This window comes from Rhinichthys klamathensis, unplaced genomic scaffold, assembly GCF_029890125.1.
Source record: "Rhinichthys klamathensis goyatoka isolate OS25496 unplaced genomic scaffold, OSU_Roscu_1.1 h1tg000135l_1, whole genome shotgun sequence".
NCBI lineage: Eukaryota > Metazoa > Chordata > Actinopteri > Cypriniformes > Leuciscidae > Rhinichthys > Rhinichthys klamathensis.
Window position 1 is genome coordinate 186,064 of NW_026606670.1, and position 18,645 is coordinate 204,708.

An 18,645-nucleotide genomic window follows, 5' to 3' on the forward strand; every position below is an offset into this window, starting at 1 on the left:
AGGAAGAAACATTTCGCAAGTGATATCTGCAGTATTTGGTGATGAAAGAGAACTAGTGAAAGCTTATGTTCTAGTTAATCTGTCATCAAAGTTGTAAATGAATCAAAATGACAATCTTTTTTAATTATTTACTTAAAAAGCCTCCCAGGTACAGCCCATAATATTTTAAAATACAGCAGTTAACACAATTATTATTAACATAGGAAAAATACTAGGGAATACACTTGAGAACATGAATTTGGAATAAATAATCTGCAAAAAAACATTGGGGGGTACAATAGATGAAAACATTTCACTAAAAAATATGGAGGACGTTCTCTTAAATGGGAAGAAGCTGGAAATGTGTTTTTGAAACAAAAGACTGTTGGACGAAATATAATACGATGCATGTCAGTTCAGTTACAAACATTGAAAATAAAAAGTGGATTCAAAAGCACTTTGTGACCATTTGCAACATTATAAGATGTTGGGGAACAACCACAGAGACAGTGCAAGTCTTTATGCATAGAAAATTAAAAATTCATACATAAAAAACAATCTATCCCCACCTCCAAACCAAGAGGAATGTTTATCAAGATCCTCCACCAAATAAGAGCATTTCAAGTTCAAAACAAAAGAACAGAGTGCAGTCCAGTGCATGCTGTCTTAAATAGTAAAAAAAAAAAAAAAAAAACGTAACAAAAAAGTCCACTTACCACCAAAACCTACTGCGCATGTATTTATCACTATTGCATAACAGCCACCATATATTAAAGCTCAGACAGTTCCAATCTCATAAGGTTAATAAATCACGTACCAGCTCCAGGAATGTCTGAATGTGTATGCATTGCAACAGCATTGTGTAAACCAGTGTCTTGCACAGCACTCTATGCTACAGTACATGTGAGAAAAAGATAAGAAATAGTGTGTGAGAAAAAAAGCTTGTGACGTGTTTGAAAAACAAACTGCGGCCCAAAGAACTTATAAACCAGCCCTCAAAGCCAATATAATGTTCTCACTGATGTTCACTTGAAATCACATTGTCTTATTTAGATATCATGTGGCCCATAAGATTTTGAACTATTTCAAAGTCGCTTAATACACAAAGATCAATCCCACAGGATCTGCACTTAAACATCATTAAATAATGCATAATTAACCTAGGTTCTACTGGATATCACCCAGTAAGGCTTTAAGTTCTTTCTGCATCTAGAATATATTGGGTAAGGCAGCCTCAAAAGATGATGTAATCTGTATCACTTCTTGATCTTGAACCAAATGGCCAGAGCGAATCTAAAGACATCACATGGATACTACAGATAAAACATAAATGTAACCTGAATGACTTTAATGAAAACAGATTTATAGGTAGACTTGGCATTTAGCAATCTGATAAGGCTTGCTCTTGCCATTTAAGAGTGCAAAAAAGTTGTGTCATGGGTACCCTGCATCAGACCTGTGTCAAATACCAGTCAAAAGTCATTTGCATACAGAAGTCCAATGCCTTTGCAAATAAATTTGATGTTTTTACAGGTACTTAAAACAGGTCGTTCCCCAACGTACGTTTTAAGCATTTTAAGATATCAGCAGACCACTGTTACATTATCCCACAGCATACAACTGAAAAACATGAAATAAAACGGATTTTAAGACATAAGCTTTTCTCAAAACCAACATGTGACAATAAATATCAGTTTAAGTCATGATTTAGTCAAATTATTTAGCTGCGTGATTACATCTACAGAGCCCAAAAGAACTGGAGATGGATTGTTTCCATCAGCTATGATTATAAACTTAAGAGCATGTAAATATAATTCCCTCTCTATAAACATCTTAATTGTTGAGTACTAAAGGAAACTGCTACAGTACTTACATATAATACTTAGTTGAATAATATAATTTGACCATAGATCCTACACAACTATTGTGGTCCTATTTTGGTATATTTTTATGACAAACACCACATCAAAGATATCCATATAACTGTATTGTCTGGTTGTCTAAGCTGCCCACTGATAGATATTCCAATCGAAAAAGGTTTTACAGCTACAACAGCCAGTGAATTGTACTGCACAAATGGGGTCACATGACATATCTAGGTATTGGGTCTTCTTGACATGCAATACAACTTGCCTGTCCTAATATACCTCAGAGTTACCTGCTTCTTAACATGCAAACCAGCAATATATAGATGTTTAGGATTCGATTTGGACTCAGGGGCACAGTCGGGTTAATCTTAGACGTACTACTTACTACTAAACACTTGCTGTAAACTTTGGTTTTGGTTAACTGGAGGGGAAACTAGTGGTGTGGCTTGACTTCTGTGAGCTTATGCTACCATTACTTTTGAGGAAGTCACGATCTAACACTAAAAATGCATCTGCTAAACACGCTATATCTGAATGATCCTGGTCTGGCACTGTGTAAACATCGCTCGCAATTCGTTCTCTTGGGTTTCGTTGACAGCGTCTGTCTCTGGGCTTTTCTGCACCTTAGCTACAGCAAAGTTAATGCCTTGGGTAAGTCCGGCCTGGGTAAAACTAGCCACCTGCACCATGGAGCTCCTGATCTTCGCAAAGGGCGACACCACACGGCTTCCGTTGCTGTCTGCCGGCGAGGGTCCTGTGATGCCTTCCAAACTCTTTTGTGACCCGCATGATGTGGCTGAGCCCACAGGCTGGACAGTCAGTAGATTTGCCCCTCGGACGGTGGTCTCCACCTCAAGTTGAGATGGGCGAGGGAGTTGCTGTTGGTAATTTGAAGTCCCCAGTCTTGTGTCAGGAGCTGAGAGGGCTTGAGGTGCTTGCGGTTTGGGTGCTGGAGCCACTTCCTCGAACACCTCTATTGGTTTGGTCTTGGCATCCTGGACAAACTGGTGGCAGTAAGCATCAATAGGTGTCCCGAAGTCAATCAGAATGGCTTCCTCTGCCTCAGAGGCTGTCCCAGGAGACTGGCCATCTTGGCCAACTGACAAGCTATCCGCAGTCTTATTATCACAGCCTGTGACTCGGATGACAGAGGGCACAGCAAGCTCGACGCTGCCAATTGATTGCGAGCGACTGCCAAGTCGTGGTGCAGATGCTACAATTCCACAGCTAGGAAGCACATAGTCTACGTTTTCCCGAGAGCCCGAGCATGGCAGCTCATCCGAGTTGTAGGAATCGGAATCAGAGGAAATCTCATCCGAATGTTTGTCTTTAAGGTCTTTCAGGGCTGCCGAACCAGTATTGCCATCATGGGTCTCTAAACTGCTGTCTGACTTCCAGAGGTTCATATGTAAATTGGGCTTGAGAAAGTTCACTTTCACCTCAGGCTTAGAGAAGGTCCCCAGTTTCCCCAAGGGCTTGAAGTTTCCAATGTTGACGTTAGTCTTTGTCTGCTTCACTTTCTGGTTTAGCGATGAGAACTTGTTCAGAAGGAAACTTTTGCCTTGAGCCAAACCAGACCCAAGGACTTGGTCCACAGCTTTTCCTTGAATTCCCATTATATCCTCATGTGGTTTGCTGTGTCTCCTGAAACAAAGCAATTAAAGCAAGATTCATCAACAATTTGGATGTTAAAAAAAGCCCCCCCCAAAAAAGTTGTTGTAGTCTTAATGTGAAAAAATAACATTAAATCTATTTTTAAACCTGATCCAAAACACCATAAACAAATGAGATTTTTGTTAATGTGTCTCAGTCTAAATGATCAGATTGGATTTCTTTTTTTTTCTTTTATCTTTTTGTCATTTGTTGTGCAGCGAGTTGAAACATCCATTACTTAAGTCTCACAGTAACCTACAACAACCATACAAAACAATCATATCCAGACACATAACTTATTTTGAAATCAGATTTATGAACAAAATCTGATTTCCCCTGCAGTGTGAACAAAGCCTTTGTGTCCTTTGTAAATAAGGTAAAAACCTTAAAAATGTTAGTGTAAACTGAAGAAACCCACATACAAAAGTTTCTTCTTTTTACCTCTCTAGTTTCTTCTCAACGACCTGGACGTCAAGCCCCATAGCTTGCTTTGTAATACGAAGCATTTCAGCGATGCACTGGAGTGTGTCTGAAATGCAAACAACCCAACAAGTGCAGAGGAAAGGATCAATTATTTAACACAAACACAAAACTATTCAAGCTACACCAGTATACACATGGCCAAGTTATATATTTTACCAACTTAACCCATAATGTCATTCACAGAATTACGCAATACAGAAGCTGAACTAGTGCCACAACAAATCATGGTATCCCAGCACAAACCTTTCCCATCATCCTCTGGATTCCGTGTGACAGCCCTCAGCGTATGGAAGTAACCGCTGATCTCCCCATTCTTATAGTGCAGCCGCATGCAGCAGTACTTAGGCTTTCCGAAAAGAGTTGGTTCTGGCCCTACAAAAACCAACATTGGCTAACTGTCATATCACAGAACATTCTATTGACAAAAATTACACCCACAAGTTTATCTACAAGCTATTACCAATTTCGATCTTTTCAAGACCTTCTAAACTGAGTCTCTGGTACTGGTTGACTTTGTCCGCCTCCTCATCATAACTAAATAGAAACAATTTGTTGAAGTGGCATTACTAAATCAATGACAAGAAAAAAAGGATTTCTTATTTTAAAAAACACAAACTTTGAGAGAAAATGCACTTACTAGGCTACATAATATGCACAGTTGGACAGCAGCAGAAGAACGTCAACATCTTTATGGGTGGCATCTATGAGACTAAAAGTGTGGAAAAAAGCAACAGGAGCACAATAAAAGGTCAAAATCTTCAAAGTGAGGCTCATGAATATTACCATTAAACCCTGGGCATATATGAGAAAAAGAAACAAATGGAAATTGAAAATGCATGACATTTCACTAGAATGTATTTAATCATCTGAGGTTTACTCTGACCATAATATATTATGCTTATTCGAGCATATCTTGTATGAAGATTTACTCAAATAAGCATTACATATGATGGTCAGAGCTAACCTCTTTCAATTTGCAAAGATTTAAGAAGAATTCCAACCCAATCAGAAACAGTTTTCAGGCATCTATCACCATGGCCTACCACCAACAGATGCTCAAAAGATTTGAGGAAATATGGCTCCTTCACCCAAACAATAATTGTACAAATATGAAAAAACAATATGCACAAGTACCTCTGAGCCCTTGACAACAAACTGTAGGAGGAAGAATACACTAAACATATGAATTTTTTTAATAAAGCTTTATAATAGATCCTAGCATTATTACAGTAATTTTTATTGCAATTAATTTTTTGTATTATTGTAATTTTTTATTCTTCGGTTGTAACTGAATATTTCCCAATAAAGAAAAAAAGTGATTACACAGTTAAGGGCCGTTCACGCAGAACGCATTTCTGTATTCCACTCTCCTGCTTTTTCATCATTTTTCTTTGTAAATATGGATTAGACTAACATCTACACAGCATTCTAAAAATATGGCGTTCAAGTTAAAGAAACATTTTTCACAAGAAGTGTCTTGCGTATTTGAATGCAAAAATGCGTCCTGTGTGTGCAGCCCCCTAATACAGCATCTTTTTCTGAAACTGCATCATACAACTGGCTTGGAATGAGAACTCTCCTAAAAACACTGCATGATGAAGTTGAGGGCTCCCACCTTGGATCACAGTCTATAAGAGCCCATCCACCGTGGAACTTCTCATCATCAGGTAACAGCATCTGCATGTACGTCTGCAGCAGGAGGCTGACCTGCTCCTGAGCTCCTCTTTGGCTCTCCTTCTCTTTCTCCTCATGCTCCTTCTCTTTGCTGAAGATGGAGTACAGATCTTCTGTTACTGGATGTCCCATCATGAGGTCTGGGAGGATCAGAGATACAGTACATGGCAGATGAGGCACTAAGCTGTGCTAATAGCACTGTGTGCCTAACATCAAAAATACATAATAAGGATTCAAATGACAATCTCCCATGCTCACCAATGACGGCCTGTCGGTAGGCATCTCTGAAGCGGTTCAGATAGTAACGATTAGCTGAGTTCACACCATCCTTCATCACCCCAGCTAACTTTCGCTCTCCTGTTCGTGTGAAATCTCCCTACACAAGAGATTGCACATATCAGACTAAGCGGACAAGCTTATTGGGTCGTCATCATTGTACTACTTCAGTTATGTTATGAAACTAAAGGCTTTAGTCTAAATTTTTACTATTATTCGTCCTTAAAAAGATGCTGTGGGAATTCCTGTAGGATGCCCAAATTTAATTACAAAACCATTCAAAAAATTAATTACTTAAAGTAATTATTAACAAATAAATTAATCATGAATTTACTTAAGTAAATAAATTATTTACATAATATTTAGATGATTTATATAATATAGGCAGATAAGATGAATGGTCAAAAGATTACTGACTTGTCAATCTGCAATCTAGATACTATATGCTGACAGTTGGTGGTGTAAATGGGCAATGAGGACAGCATAAAATCAATGGCAGGCATTCAGTCTATTTACCTTTAGGGCAGCTGTGCCAGCATACTGACGGCTAATGGTGTCTCCATTGTTGGCCCACATCACCTGATAGATTCTGTAACACTTGAGGGGCAGTGGCTGCTCGGGTGGCATTACACCAAGTTTTTTCAGCTGGAACCAAACAGATGAAAAGACTCTTTGAATGTACTGGCACACTGAAAGCATCTGACACTATACTGTTCTGTGGGTGCGGTATGGCAGCGCTCCTAGAAACCACCATTTTATTTACACCTTAAGGCATTTATCATATGATCTTATCCAAAAACGACTTTAATTTGTATGTGTGAATTTATCAGTGTAGCATGTTCCAATCTCAAATGTGAATTTGTATACCTGCTGTTCCATGACCACACGGGCGATAGCGGCCTGTACCACATTAGTTCTGTCCAAGCAATCCATGCAGTTAACCCGGAAGATGCCTTCCTGTTGGCAGATGACTCCTGCTTGGTCCACCCTATTTGCAAATCAGAGTAGATTGATTAGAATCAACCAGCAGTCCAGCTGACATTGACTAACTCTGGAGCAAAAGTAGTTTTTATGAGAGAACTAAAGCGCCAATGAAAGACTCACCAGGCCCATCTCGTGTCTGTGATGATGTCATAGATGGCATCAGTGAGAGTCTGCACATTTTCAAACTTCATCCCTCGACTGGGAAGTGACAAATGAGAAAATCTGTTGTTGAGGTTTGACCATAAAAGGCTCTTTTATAAAAGTCACAAGGTTGGGTATCTTACCAGTGCTCATGGAAGTCAAATGAAACGTATGTTAGGTTGGGATTATTGTACAGCAGCACTTGTTTGAGGTAAGCATCACCAATTGTCTTCTCACGTCCATTTTGGTCCACTAAATTAATGATGACCTGATGGTGAAAAAAATATAAGGATGATATTTATTGCTTTTTGTAAGGGCTGTTAATATGTTCAAATAAATATTAGTATTTGATTCAATATTAGTATTGTTATTTTAAACACACCTTACCAGTTTTTTGTAAATCTCAACTTGCTGTTCAAAGTGAGAGGCAAAATAAGGCATAGTTTCCCTCTCTCCTGCAACAAAACACATCTGAGATAACACATCATGTAGGAAACACACAACGCTGCAGGTGGATCACAGAATCAAAGTCACAGTAAAGTGCTGAGCCATCACCAATGAGCCCCAACATCCTCTCTGTTCAACTAAGAAGCCTTAAAAACACACCTGCTTCACACCTGATGCCATTCACAGGACAGTGACTAAGCTGATGAATCACAGTAATAGCTCGTCTATAAACAGAAGTGCTAGACTGCGCTGCGAGTTACATCACATGTATGATTTGAAGAGAGAATTACACAGATCCGCCTCACCTTTCTCTATCCGAGGTCTGGGGTTGTAGCGGTACCCAGCTTGGCTCCAGAACACAGGGACAGAGCCTCGCGTTTGTACAAAGGACAGCGTGTGACTGTGCACGTGGATTAGCTGCTCCGTCTCCACATAGTTGGCCACATGTCCGTCTGCATCCACCCCTCTCCGCTTGTAGCGCATTCCTTCATTGGAAAGCACATGATGACGTATTATCATATTGACGGCATGCAAAGTAAACTTGAATTTCTTTTTTTACTTATGTACTGTACCTGCACGGTGGCGGCTTCTTCTGGAGATGAGGGCCACGGTGAAGCGAGGGTGAATATCATCCACACAGGTGGGTTCCTGCAGAGGCGTCTCCGGACTGCTTCTCTCTTCATCAGAGCTCTCGTTGTAGTTCACCACGAGCTCCTCCACCTGCACGAAGCCTTGGATGATAGGAATCACCCAAAAGTCCACCTGAGGCACCTGCAAAACAGGGCTTTTTTATCATCACCATTCAGGGCTTGTTTACATATTAAAACATTACCCATTACGATTCTGGAAAATTTGAGAAAACAGTTTTGGACCTGCAAGTCAATTAGGTCTTTGACCATATGCTTGTTCCAGAAGAATCTATCATCCACCTAAAAGAAAAAGAAAACATAATATGGGCATCAGTATTCTGTGAGTTTGTCAGACGGAATGTGTTCATGTTTGTGTTTTATGGACTTTCTATTAGGGAATACAGAGAGACGGGAAATGACTGCAGGGGCAATGCAGAATGGGATTGGAAAATGACACAGCAACCACAGCCCAACAAAAAAAGCACTGACTTAAGAACGTTTTAATAAGTTTGTTATGGGTTTTTGTCATTCTTTTTTGTTATATATATATATACGTATATAGCAAACAATAACACTGTGGTGAACCCACCATCGCTTTTTCCCTTCAGTCATTGTTCATTGTTAGCTATATCTTAAGAAATAACTGATACAAATTTGTCAGAGATCTACTGTTTAGTGCAATATCCAGGAAGTTTCTAGAGATAATGGTTTATTCAATAAAAAAAAGAGAAATGAAGCTTGGCTATAAATGTATTGCATCCTGTATGTGTGGGACAAGTGCAAAAGAGTGTGAAACATCATCACTCAAATAAACTCAACAGTTTCCTGCTTTCTCAAGTATCTGCACCAATATCAATATTAAAAGACATTTTAAAATGTCATTATCCTCAAGTTAGTATTTTGTCATTTTTTTAACCCGTTGCTCATTGAAAATCGAAGGAGTTGAAGTAAATAAATGGCTAATGGCTACATTTATACTTGCGGTCTTTTTAAAATAATAATTTGAAACCACAAAGCTAAAACACTCATTCAGTAGACATTTAACTTTCAAAATATATAAAACATAAACCCTCACCTTTTTCCACAGGGGTTGATCTGACTTGCCTAACGCTCCCTGTCGCTGGACTGTATTGGTTAGGTCATAGGTCAGACTATAGTAAAATGAATCCGAGTCCATGAATATCTTATAGAGCTCTTCAAACAGCCGCCTCTCCAGACGTTCCTTCTCTTTATTCTCCTTGACCTGAAAGGCAGGGGAATACTGGATGGGAGTGAACAAACAAAAGGAGGTTAAAGAGACAATACTAAGTTAAAGAGAAGTACATTTATGTGTGAATCAGAGGGCTCTGTTTTTACATTTTCAGATTTTATTTATATTAACAATGCTAACATATCAAACCGATTAGGTAAAACGGGAATATTTAGTCTCAAAATTATTGTCATTTTAAAGTGATTTCAATGATCAAAATTTCCAAATGACCCATAAACCTTTTTCTTCATGGGAACAGCAACATTAGATTTGATCTGACTCAGGGTCTTTAACAGGAACTTGGACTCGTCCGGTGACTGGGTGATTTTCTCTGGTTTGTTGATTCCAAAATGATGCTTTTTACAGAGCTGAAGGAGAATGAAAGAAAAATAATAGTTGATAAAGAGTTAGTGTTATTGCTAACAATCTGCTGTTATTGGTGACAAATCTATATCCATATATAGTACATGAACATCTCTGTTTCCCTGCTCAAAGTCCATCTGAAAAATGCTGCTACAGTAATTGGTTAAATTAAAACCAAAAGGGTGCCAAGATGGACACTAAAACTAGCCTGCTGATGCCAGAGCAGATTCATGTGCCCATTAAATAGACAGAACAACTAGAGTCAAACTACATAGGCAGGCTGCTATCTCAAAGTAATTCAAGGCAATTATTCTGTGATAAACTACTCAAGCAGAGATAGCACACCAGGAGAATGGATAACAGTGACCTCTGACTGTTTCACTTACATGGTTAAACATCTCCTTTAATCCCAGATGCTCTGCTGAGAGACTGACTCCTTAGAAACATCATGCTTCCTCTGAACCCTTAGAAACACACACCACTACTCTTGCACTAGTTATACGTCAACCATTTACTACACGAGAGGGCTGAAATATCTAAAGTTGTGGTCTAAGCATCAAATGGACGGATTAACAAGTGGGAATTTGGGTAAATTCTATCAGGATCAAATGCTTGCTACAAGAAATAAGTCTTCTAATGTTTTGTTGTTTGTTTTTCAATTCCAAATGAGGTTTTTCAAAAACTTAAAGGGGCTATATGTAAGAATTTTCATGTATTAATCTCTATTTATTGCCAATATGTGAACAGCTTGTAACGAAACTTAAAAAGAAGAGACCTTCCCCGACTTCCTAGGCTGTCTATGAAAGCCTGAAGACATTTTTGCCGGGAAAATCAAAAAGATGTGACGTTTATGCACGCTCCCAAGAGCCTCTCTTCAATTCAATGAGACATGAAATGAATGCTTATACAATGTTCAGGATATTGCAGAAAGAGCCATTCGGTACTGTAATGTCACGGAGTAATCCAAAGAAATTTGATTAATTCAAGCTATAGTCTCACATATCCAGACCTGTGTCGCTAATAACAAGGGTTTCCGAATTCTACATATAGCCCCTTTAACCTTGGGTCATTCTATTATTATTTTTTAACCCTGGGTCATTCTAAACCCTGGTAAATGGAATCCTGCTTTATCTTGCTTAACATTTCACAACACTGCTCACAATTTACCAAGGGTTACAATTAATCCTGGGTATTCATAAATTGCACCTCAACCACTTACTACACAAGGGGGCTAAAATACCTAAAGTCTTGGCCTAAGTGTCTAGGCACACTAACAAGTGGGAATTCGGGTAGACAGACCAGAAAATTCTATCAGATCCAATGAATGCTCTCTACCAACATGGATAATGACAAGAAATAACTCTTCATATGTTAGAGCAACAAATCTATGTAATGAAATGTAATGGTTAATTTAGCCAATTTTTACATTATGTCTTTGTCTGATTCTATACTAACTTTAATTAAATCCAAAATGGAGAACGTTTGCACAAAACCGTTAGTATTAGTCACCTCTAATTCTAGATCCTGTGGTTCATCCTCTGAGAGTGGAATGACAACTATCTTGGTGATCTTGTAGACTTTGTGGTCTCCTGGCAACTGGCCCACCAGTGCTTTCTGGCGAATCAGGATCAGACCCAGAGGAAGATCTGCCCAAAAGGGGGGAGGAAGGGAATGTGTCATGAGTGCAGAGTTCCACGCCTCATGTTCCTGCTCTATCCGGCATGATTCATTCCAATGGCAAGCATTCTCATAACAATGACTTCAAAGACATTTGCATTGAGACGAGATGCAGTCATACTTTCACTGACAACTCAATGTAAATCAACAGATAAAAGCCGTAAAGTGCACCCTGCAGCAGACAACTCTGAGATCTTTTAGGTGGAAAATTTAATGAGAACAGCCTGGGCTCTTTGTAGGAACGGTGCAAGGAAATATCAGGTTTGCCCACTGGATTATGTTACAAAGTAAGGCATGTATAATACTGTATGTAGCAAGATACTCATGATATGGCTCATCTGTGTAGCCTTATCCTGAAAAACTGCAAAAAAGTCGAACAATTATTTTAGCCATCAATAATAGTACAAAATATATGTATATATACAGACAAAGCAAGTGTTTCTCTGAAAAAGGAAGAGAGATTGGCATTATACATAATGTCAACCTGTTAACAATAGACAGAGGTTGACTTCTCAAATCAGCCACCGAATGATGAAATGAAAGTATCATACATGCCATCATTTCACTTCTGTACCAATAATGCCTCAAGAGCTTCCTTTTTAATCTATTAAGAGGCATTTGTTTAATGGAAATGGATTCCTATACATGGATCATTCATGACAATATTCTTTGAACTACGTATCCTGTAAATACCACAGCATGTGAATAAGGCAAATATTCAATGCCATTCTATTTAATCTGCTAAAGCTACATCAGAACAGATGGGCTACAAAGCACTGAGAGACATTTAGCAATTACAAAAAAATAATAAACCAAATTTATCTGACATTTCTGATGCTGGAGCTGCCTTTCATTATGTTAATTATGAGTCTCTGGTACCCAGTTTCTTCCTGCTGCAAACTGAATTACAGAGAAAAAAAACAATCACGTATTCTATTAAATCAGGATCTGAATGATATTTTATCTATAACAACATTAGACTATAAGCTTTAGAGCCACTGAATTCATTGCAAACATTACAGTGAATTAAAAATGTTAATTCTTATCCTTTATACACAAAATATACCAGGCTTACGATCAGACTTACCGGCATGAAGCTGTATTTTTCCAATAATACCCTCGACAAGGCCCAGACAGACAGGGTTCCATGCTAGTAGGAGGTCGGTTGCTGAAAGGAGGATTAAAATAAGTCACAAGTGTTCAAAACATTTTTTCAGCTCCTAATAATCTTGCTTCGGATTTCACACTGCTCACAATTTACCCGGGATTAACAATTAATTATAGGTATTCATATGCTGAAGATTCAAACTGTACATTTCTAAACCCTGGGTTAATGACTGGATGCATTACATAACCTATTTACAGGCTCTAACATTGCACATCATCACATTATACATTGCCCACTGTACTATGCAGTTTCTTTCTGAATTTTCCTGAATTTGGACTATAAAGTCAAGATTTAAGTTGTCTCTTCTTCACTTCAATGTTTCCATCACCATTTGACATGTTTCTCCTGAAACTACGAAACGACTGTTTATACAATGCAATGTGTTTCCATGACTGTCCAAAACACCTATGAATATAAGGTATGCGTTTAGGTGTCTGTTGTTAAGCATCTAGCTGTAAGATTCTAACACCACATCATTTCACACTGCACAAGTTTCATAACCCTGGGTAAAAAGTGGTGCTAAACCCATTATAAATTGCACGTGAAACGTTTCTCTACCCAGGATTAAAATAGGGTTTAGAAAACTGAAGGCACTTCAAGCTACAGAAAACAGGAGTAACTCAAATGTTGCCAGTTTTTGCCCTCAGATAAAGCACACTTTGTTTTGAAATATTTTGTGGTAAAAATATTTTGGACAATATATGTTCATTTCGAGTGTTTTTTAAAATAATTTTTCTCATTAATTGCTCATTTATTTTATCATTACATTTAATGTGTATATTTTTGTTTATTTACAATTACACACACACAAATAATTTTTATTAATTTTTGTCTTACATAAATTCTTCTCTTTTTTTTGCACTGCTGCATCTGGGACAGAAGAACCATCACAGCTTCCTTCGACTTTCTAAGGTTATGTGGCTGCTCACAATTGATCTAAAAAAAACTATCAAAAGCATTTTTAAGCCAGGTTCCTCACAAAGATGACTGCTAACCTAAGTCACCAATTTCATTGCAGAGTAATTCCTCTTAAGATGATTGATCAGCATCACCTACATTTTTAGGAATGATGAGCTGGTCTGAGATGTCATGTGCAAAGACAGCATTTTATGGAGTATCTGAGACAGAGTATGGTAGCTTAATAGCTCCTATTATCTTTTGACAGATATCATAGTTCCATTTGGAAGTGGACACTCTTAGCACATTTGCCACTGTCGTGCACTCAACCATCTCCTGACTAACTGGGAAGAGACATTCACAGTCTGATGATGGATGGGTGGGAGCTGGATGAGCTGCATCATGAAGTTGCCAAAAACCCTCCATAATGACCATGAGCTTGGCATTGGGCATAATTCCAGTTTGAGGAAAGTTCTCCAACTACTAGGCCATGGAAGCTGGATCCGTGGAGATGAATGATATCTTGGTAGCAGCAGTTACTTACCAAATACCAAGAAATTCTGAAACTAAATTCAATTCAACATTGCACTCAAATTGTTACGGTGATAATATAATTTGTAATTAAAAGTATCATTGTGATCTATTCATACAAGTAGGCTATCCACTATCCAATTGAAGTTTGAAGTGGCTAACCTTTAATTTGACATTATGATCTATTCATCTGCCACACTACACAGACGGACTGAATAATAAGCAAACTGTTAAGTAACACGGTGGTATAAACTCACCCAGACATGCTGGCAACTAAGGAATTTGTTAAAAAGAACTGAGGCTGTATCTATGCATCATGAATACAGTGGAAACCCTTATCCAGTTAAATAATGAAACAGACTGCAACCTAAACCTGATCAGCTCGGCTGCACACAGCCTAAAAACAGCTAGAACTTATTCAAATCTTCGCAGGCTGCAATTTTCCCGATAATCTGCACTGCAGGACGGACTAGCTGCCCATCTAGTTTTAGAGTTGGCAAGAGATAGAAGTGGTGTGGATAGGTAAACATTCAAAGGCGAGATGGAAAGAAAAAAGTGTGAGAGAAGGCATTTTTAGTTGTCTGTGTGACCATAAAACGCCGGTGATGGTTGAGTATGCAAACCTTTTGGTAAAAAAATAATCTAAACGAAAAAAATTATATCTGCAAAACACTGTCCTTTCTGATAAAAGACATACAATGAGCAGACATGACAGACATGACACAAGAGCGATGTCAAAACTGCCTGAGGTTAAAGAAACAGATCGGTACCTAGTACTTTATTGGTTTAATGCCTGGGCAGAAAACTCTCATTTGACTATCTAGCACTACTAGGCTATGCCTTGCCTGAACACACCACTTTCTCCAGGAGAACAGTCACATGTCTGACCCTGACTTTAACCTTCACCTTTTAACTGTGTAACAATATCATTCTCTTGTGAGACGTCTAACAGCACTATCTAGCATATTCAGAAATACCTCACTGGTAAGATGAGTTGATGGACATTTAAATATTTATTCACTACCGACATTTCTTCCCAAAGAGTGGTCATTTGTAACCCCGGTAAACTGGTTATGTACTATTACTCACAGATCTAGCCTGCACAATTGGAACTGGGTCCAAAGGATGTCATAATATCAAACCAAGATCATTTTGATGCAAAAATGTGCATCCTCGTGTTGTATGGCTCTCTTCCATGGAACAAGAAAGTAGATGTCAGGCAGAATATTAGGGAGTGACACTTTCACTATTCGCTTTTATTGTGTGGGGAAAAACATGATATGAAAGTAGTGGTAACTGAATCTGTCGGTGCCTAGCATTCTGTACCATCTACTTTCGTGTTCCACGTTAGAAATAGTTACACAGGTTTGGAATAAAATGGGGAGTAAATGATGACAGAAATGTTATTTTCATGTAAATTGTCCCATCTAGACGCCCTTGACCAAAATATACTGACCCCCAAACCACATACTGTCTGTAATTAGTAAAAGGGGTTTTAGCCACGACATCATCCGATCAAAACATCAAAACAACATTGCACTGAAAGTCATTTCATGAACGCTGCTTTGAAAGTAGGGCAATGAAAACACCACAACTGGGCATCTTTCAAGACAACAGCCTAGCTCGACAGATTAAAAAAACTGACATTTCCATCGCTTCACTTTTATACAACTCAGTGATCCGTCTTCACATGTCAGGAGCACAAATCACTAATTTTGTCTCTGTTTTTAAGCAGCGTGTCGTGTACATTATGCGCGAGGAATGGCAACAATGTACGTTAGACAGTGAAAACGAAAACATTGAAACACATACACCGGTATAAGTTAAAATGCAACCATTACCAGGTCTCACGGCCACAGATCCATCCTTCCTGCTGCACCACAGCGCGTTATCTCCTCTCTGAAGAATATAATGATCTTTAGCTTGAAACAGCTCCATGTTCATCATAATACCAAAACATAAGAGCGTCCCGACACTAAACCGCTGGATTTGTTCCCGATCCGAGAAACGAGGAAATGAAGCAGCAGCTCCCTTGTCGTACACTGGCAGTCCAGATAGACGCCAGCTAACCTGCTAGCTCTGTACCTGTGTAAACGTTTATAAGCATCTGATAAAGCATCATGCCTCTATGTCAGGTACTGGCCGATCATCGAAAATGGCTGCGCATTTAATGTCAGTTTAATAGTGTTGTAGTGGTTCGGAAATGTACCGGTCTGTCTAATATTTTCCACTGAGGGGAGTAGCAGCGAATGAAACGATTTCCTCCAGTTATACACACACGTGACCTCTTCCGTCACACCGAACATAGGTCATCTGTGACTAGATGCAATTCTTGTTTTGATGTATTGTTTTATATTATATCGTTACTAGTATTGCATTGTATTTTAGAGAACCTTATATAATTGTTGACCTGTTTCAATATTATATTGCTGATTCGATATTTGAAGTGTTGTAAAAGTTGATATATATGTAGCCTTGACATTGTGGGGACACTGATCTTAAAGGGGACCTATTATGCCCCTTTTTTACAAGATGTATAATATAATATAATATAATATAATATAATATAATATAATATAATATAATATAATATAATAATAGTCTCTGGTGTCCCCAGAATGTGTTGTAAATGCTTTGCTGTCTTATTCTGAGACGCAGTTTATGATGTATCGGGATTAAAAAAAGGAGTGGGTGGATTTTTACCATTATAGGGTGGTTGTGTACACACACTGCCGACACACATTTATGTTTAAACACCATGTAAAAGTGAATATCACTTAATAGGTCCCCTTTAATGATCGAATGTATTTGGGAAATGTAATGTTTAAAAAAATTGATAAATCATTGCTGTATTCCAATTTTGTCTATGTATCATCTGATTATGATTCTAATAAAAGCGCTAGAGCAGTAATGTTGCTGTGATGTTTAAAAATATGGGCAGGAATAGGAAACCATAGCAACATTAGACCACTTGAGCACTTTTGTTTAGGGGTGTAACGATACACAAACCTGACGGTTCGGTTCGTCCCACGGTTTTGAGGTCTCGGTTCGGTTCGGTTCGGTTCTTTTATTTTTTATTAAACAGTGCTTTAATGAACAAATTGTGTCCTTGTCTTTAAATTAATTCAATTACAAGTAAACGTTTCTCAAGGATAACAAAATTATCTGCTAATGCTGTAAACTACAGCCCTTACTTGCACATTACTATAACATTAAAGCTTAACAATAGAGCCTAGACTTTTAGGCTAAATGATTTAATAATAATCAACACTCAAATGACAAATTGTATGAAAACATGTAAACTACACATAAGGCAATTTTTGCATTAACATGTTTTTACTCTAATTTGTTAATGTTATATAATAATTTACACAGTTGCTGTTATTTTCATGACAACTATTTTAAACATACATTAAATAATCAAGATATCATAAACAGGTTAAGTAAAATATAATATATAGGCTAATATATACCATTTATTTAGTGAAAGAGTTGTGGACACTGTGGACACTGAATGACTTGCCTGAGGTAAATATAAAGCTATGTGAAAAACTAAGCGTTTTATTGACGTATTTCCGCTGTTGAAACACTGATTGAGTGTTTACACGAGTTATAATGCCTTTCAGTAAGTATACTGTATCTTTCAACATACCTTAGTTCGGTTGTCCATTCATGTTTATTCTGTAACTGAGGAAGAGATGATCGCGCTCCGCGCTGCCGCATGCATACAGTGATATCTGTCACGCCACATCTAAGAGCGCCAAAACGGCATTTATTGTTTACATTTCGTGATCAAATAGACATAATTTGAAAGATTACACCTTGCTTATTATCAAAAGTAACAAAACACTGAGCTTATTGCGATTATATGTGGTTAATGGTGGTTAGGCAACAGCCCTGTATTCGTTGTGTACACATAACACAATGAGGTGCAATGAGCCGGGGCTGGGCGGGGCAGCAGGGGGCGGGGCGTGTTCGGTTCGCCATGAGAGTATCGCGATACGTATCGTGGGTGGTGTATCGCGGTTTTTCGGTTCGGTTCAAATATCGTTACACCCCTACTTTTGTTAGAAGCATTATCGGACGCTATATCGAATGCATAAAATGCAGTGCATATACATCAAAAGCAAAAATATGTTCTGTGTGAACTGCTGTTTCCGTTGTTTTTATATGTAAACAAGCACTAGTTTCTAGCAGTTTATAACTAGTTCCTTGACAGTTTATTGCCTTGGGCCCCTTGCAAAATTGCATTTCAGGGGGTGGGGAGACACTGTCTAATCAGGGCCCCATATAGAGTCATCCTAACATTCCACTGTTACAGCACTCCTGTTTGTGCCTCGCATGCTAAATTAAATCTGTGTCAATGGAACCTGAAAATGAGCACCCTACTAACTTTTGAAACATCTGAAAAAAACATGCTATTTTACATTTGGTGAATTGGTAGCTAATTCTTATAAAATACGCTCTCTGAATGTTTTTACGATCTACTTACACTGACGGTTAGGTTTAGGGTTGGGGTTATAGGGTGGACCTTTTGAACGTTTCCATACGATTCATACGAAATCACCACATAATAAATTAGTTTTAGCGCGTAAATGGCGCGTTTAGCGTTTTGATTTTCATGAG

General features: G+C 38.3%; 1 protein-coding gene across 2 annotated transcripts; it reads right to left on the reverse strand.

Moving 5' to 3' along the window:
* Positions 1-113: 113 nt before the first annotated feature.
* Positions 114-16,294, reverse strand: inpp5f (inositol polyphosphate-5-phosphatase F). 2 transcript variants are annotated; one of them, XM_056257062.1, is made up of 20 exons: positions 15,861-16,294; positions 12,511-12,591; positions 11,256-11,392; positions 9,623-9,751; positions 9,210-9,377; positions 8,378-8,434; positions 8,078-8,276; positions 7,811-7,990; positions 7,446-7,513; positions 7,202-7,326; positions 7,038-7,115; positions 6,801-6,921; positions 6,450-6,578; positions 5,916-6,033; positions 5,599-5,797; positions 4,621-4,692; positions 4,444-4,517; positions 4,227-4,355; positions 3,942-4,029; positions 114-3,491 (listed from the first exon to the last, which is right to left on the reverse strand). In XM_056257062.1, the coding sequence occupies exons 1-20, from the start codon at positions 15,964-15,966 to the stop codon at positions 2,372-2,374; spliced, it is 3,378 nt and encodes a 1,125-aa protein (XP_056113037.1). In that variant the 5' UTR covers positions 15,967-16,294; the 3' UTR covers positions 114-2,371. The 2 variants fall into 2 exon arrangements, with proteins under 2 accessions (XP_056113037.1, XP_056113036.1); XM_056257061.1 differs by having other exon boundaries at positions 9,210-9,395.
* Between the last annotated feature and the right edge of the window lie 2,351 nt (positions 16,295-18,645).

What these genes read in the sequence shown, in the direction of transcription:
- inpp5f (XM_056257061.1), bottom strand. Translation starts at nt 15,966, where the DNA reads ATGATGAACATGGAGCTGTTTCAAGCTAAAGATCATTATATTCTTCAG. An exon ending in CTGGCACAGCTGCCCTAAAG is followed by an intron (nt 6,034 to 6,449) that starts GTAAATAGACTG and finishes TCTCTTGTGTAG; the next exon opens with GGAGATTTCACACGAACAGG. An exon ending in GTTGAGAAGAAACTAGAGAG is followed by an intron (nt 3,492 to 3,941) that starts GTAAAAAGAAGA and finishes GCTTTGTTTCAG; the next exon opens with GAGACACAGCAAACCACATG.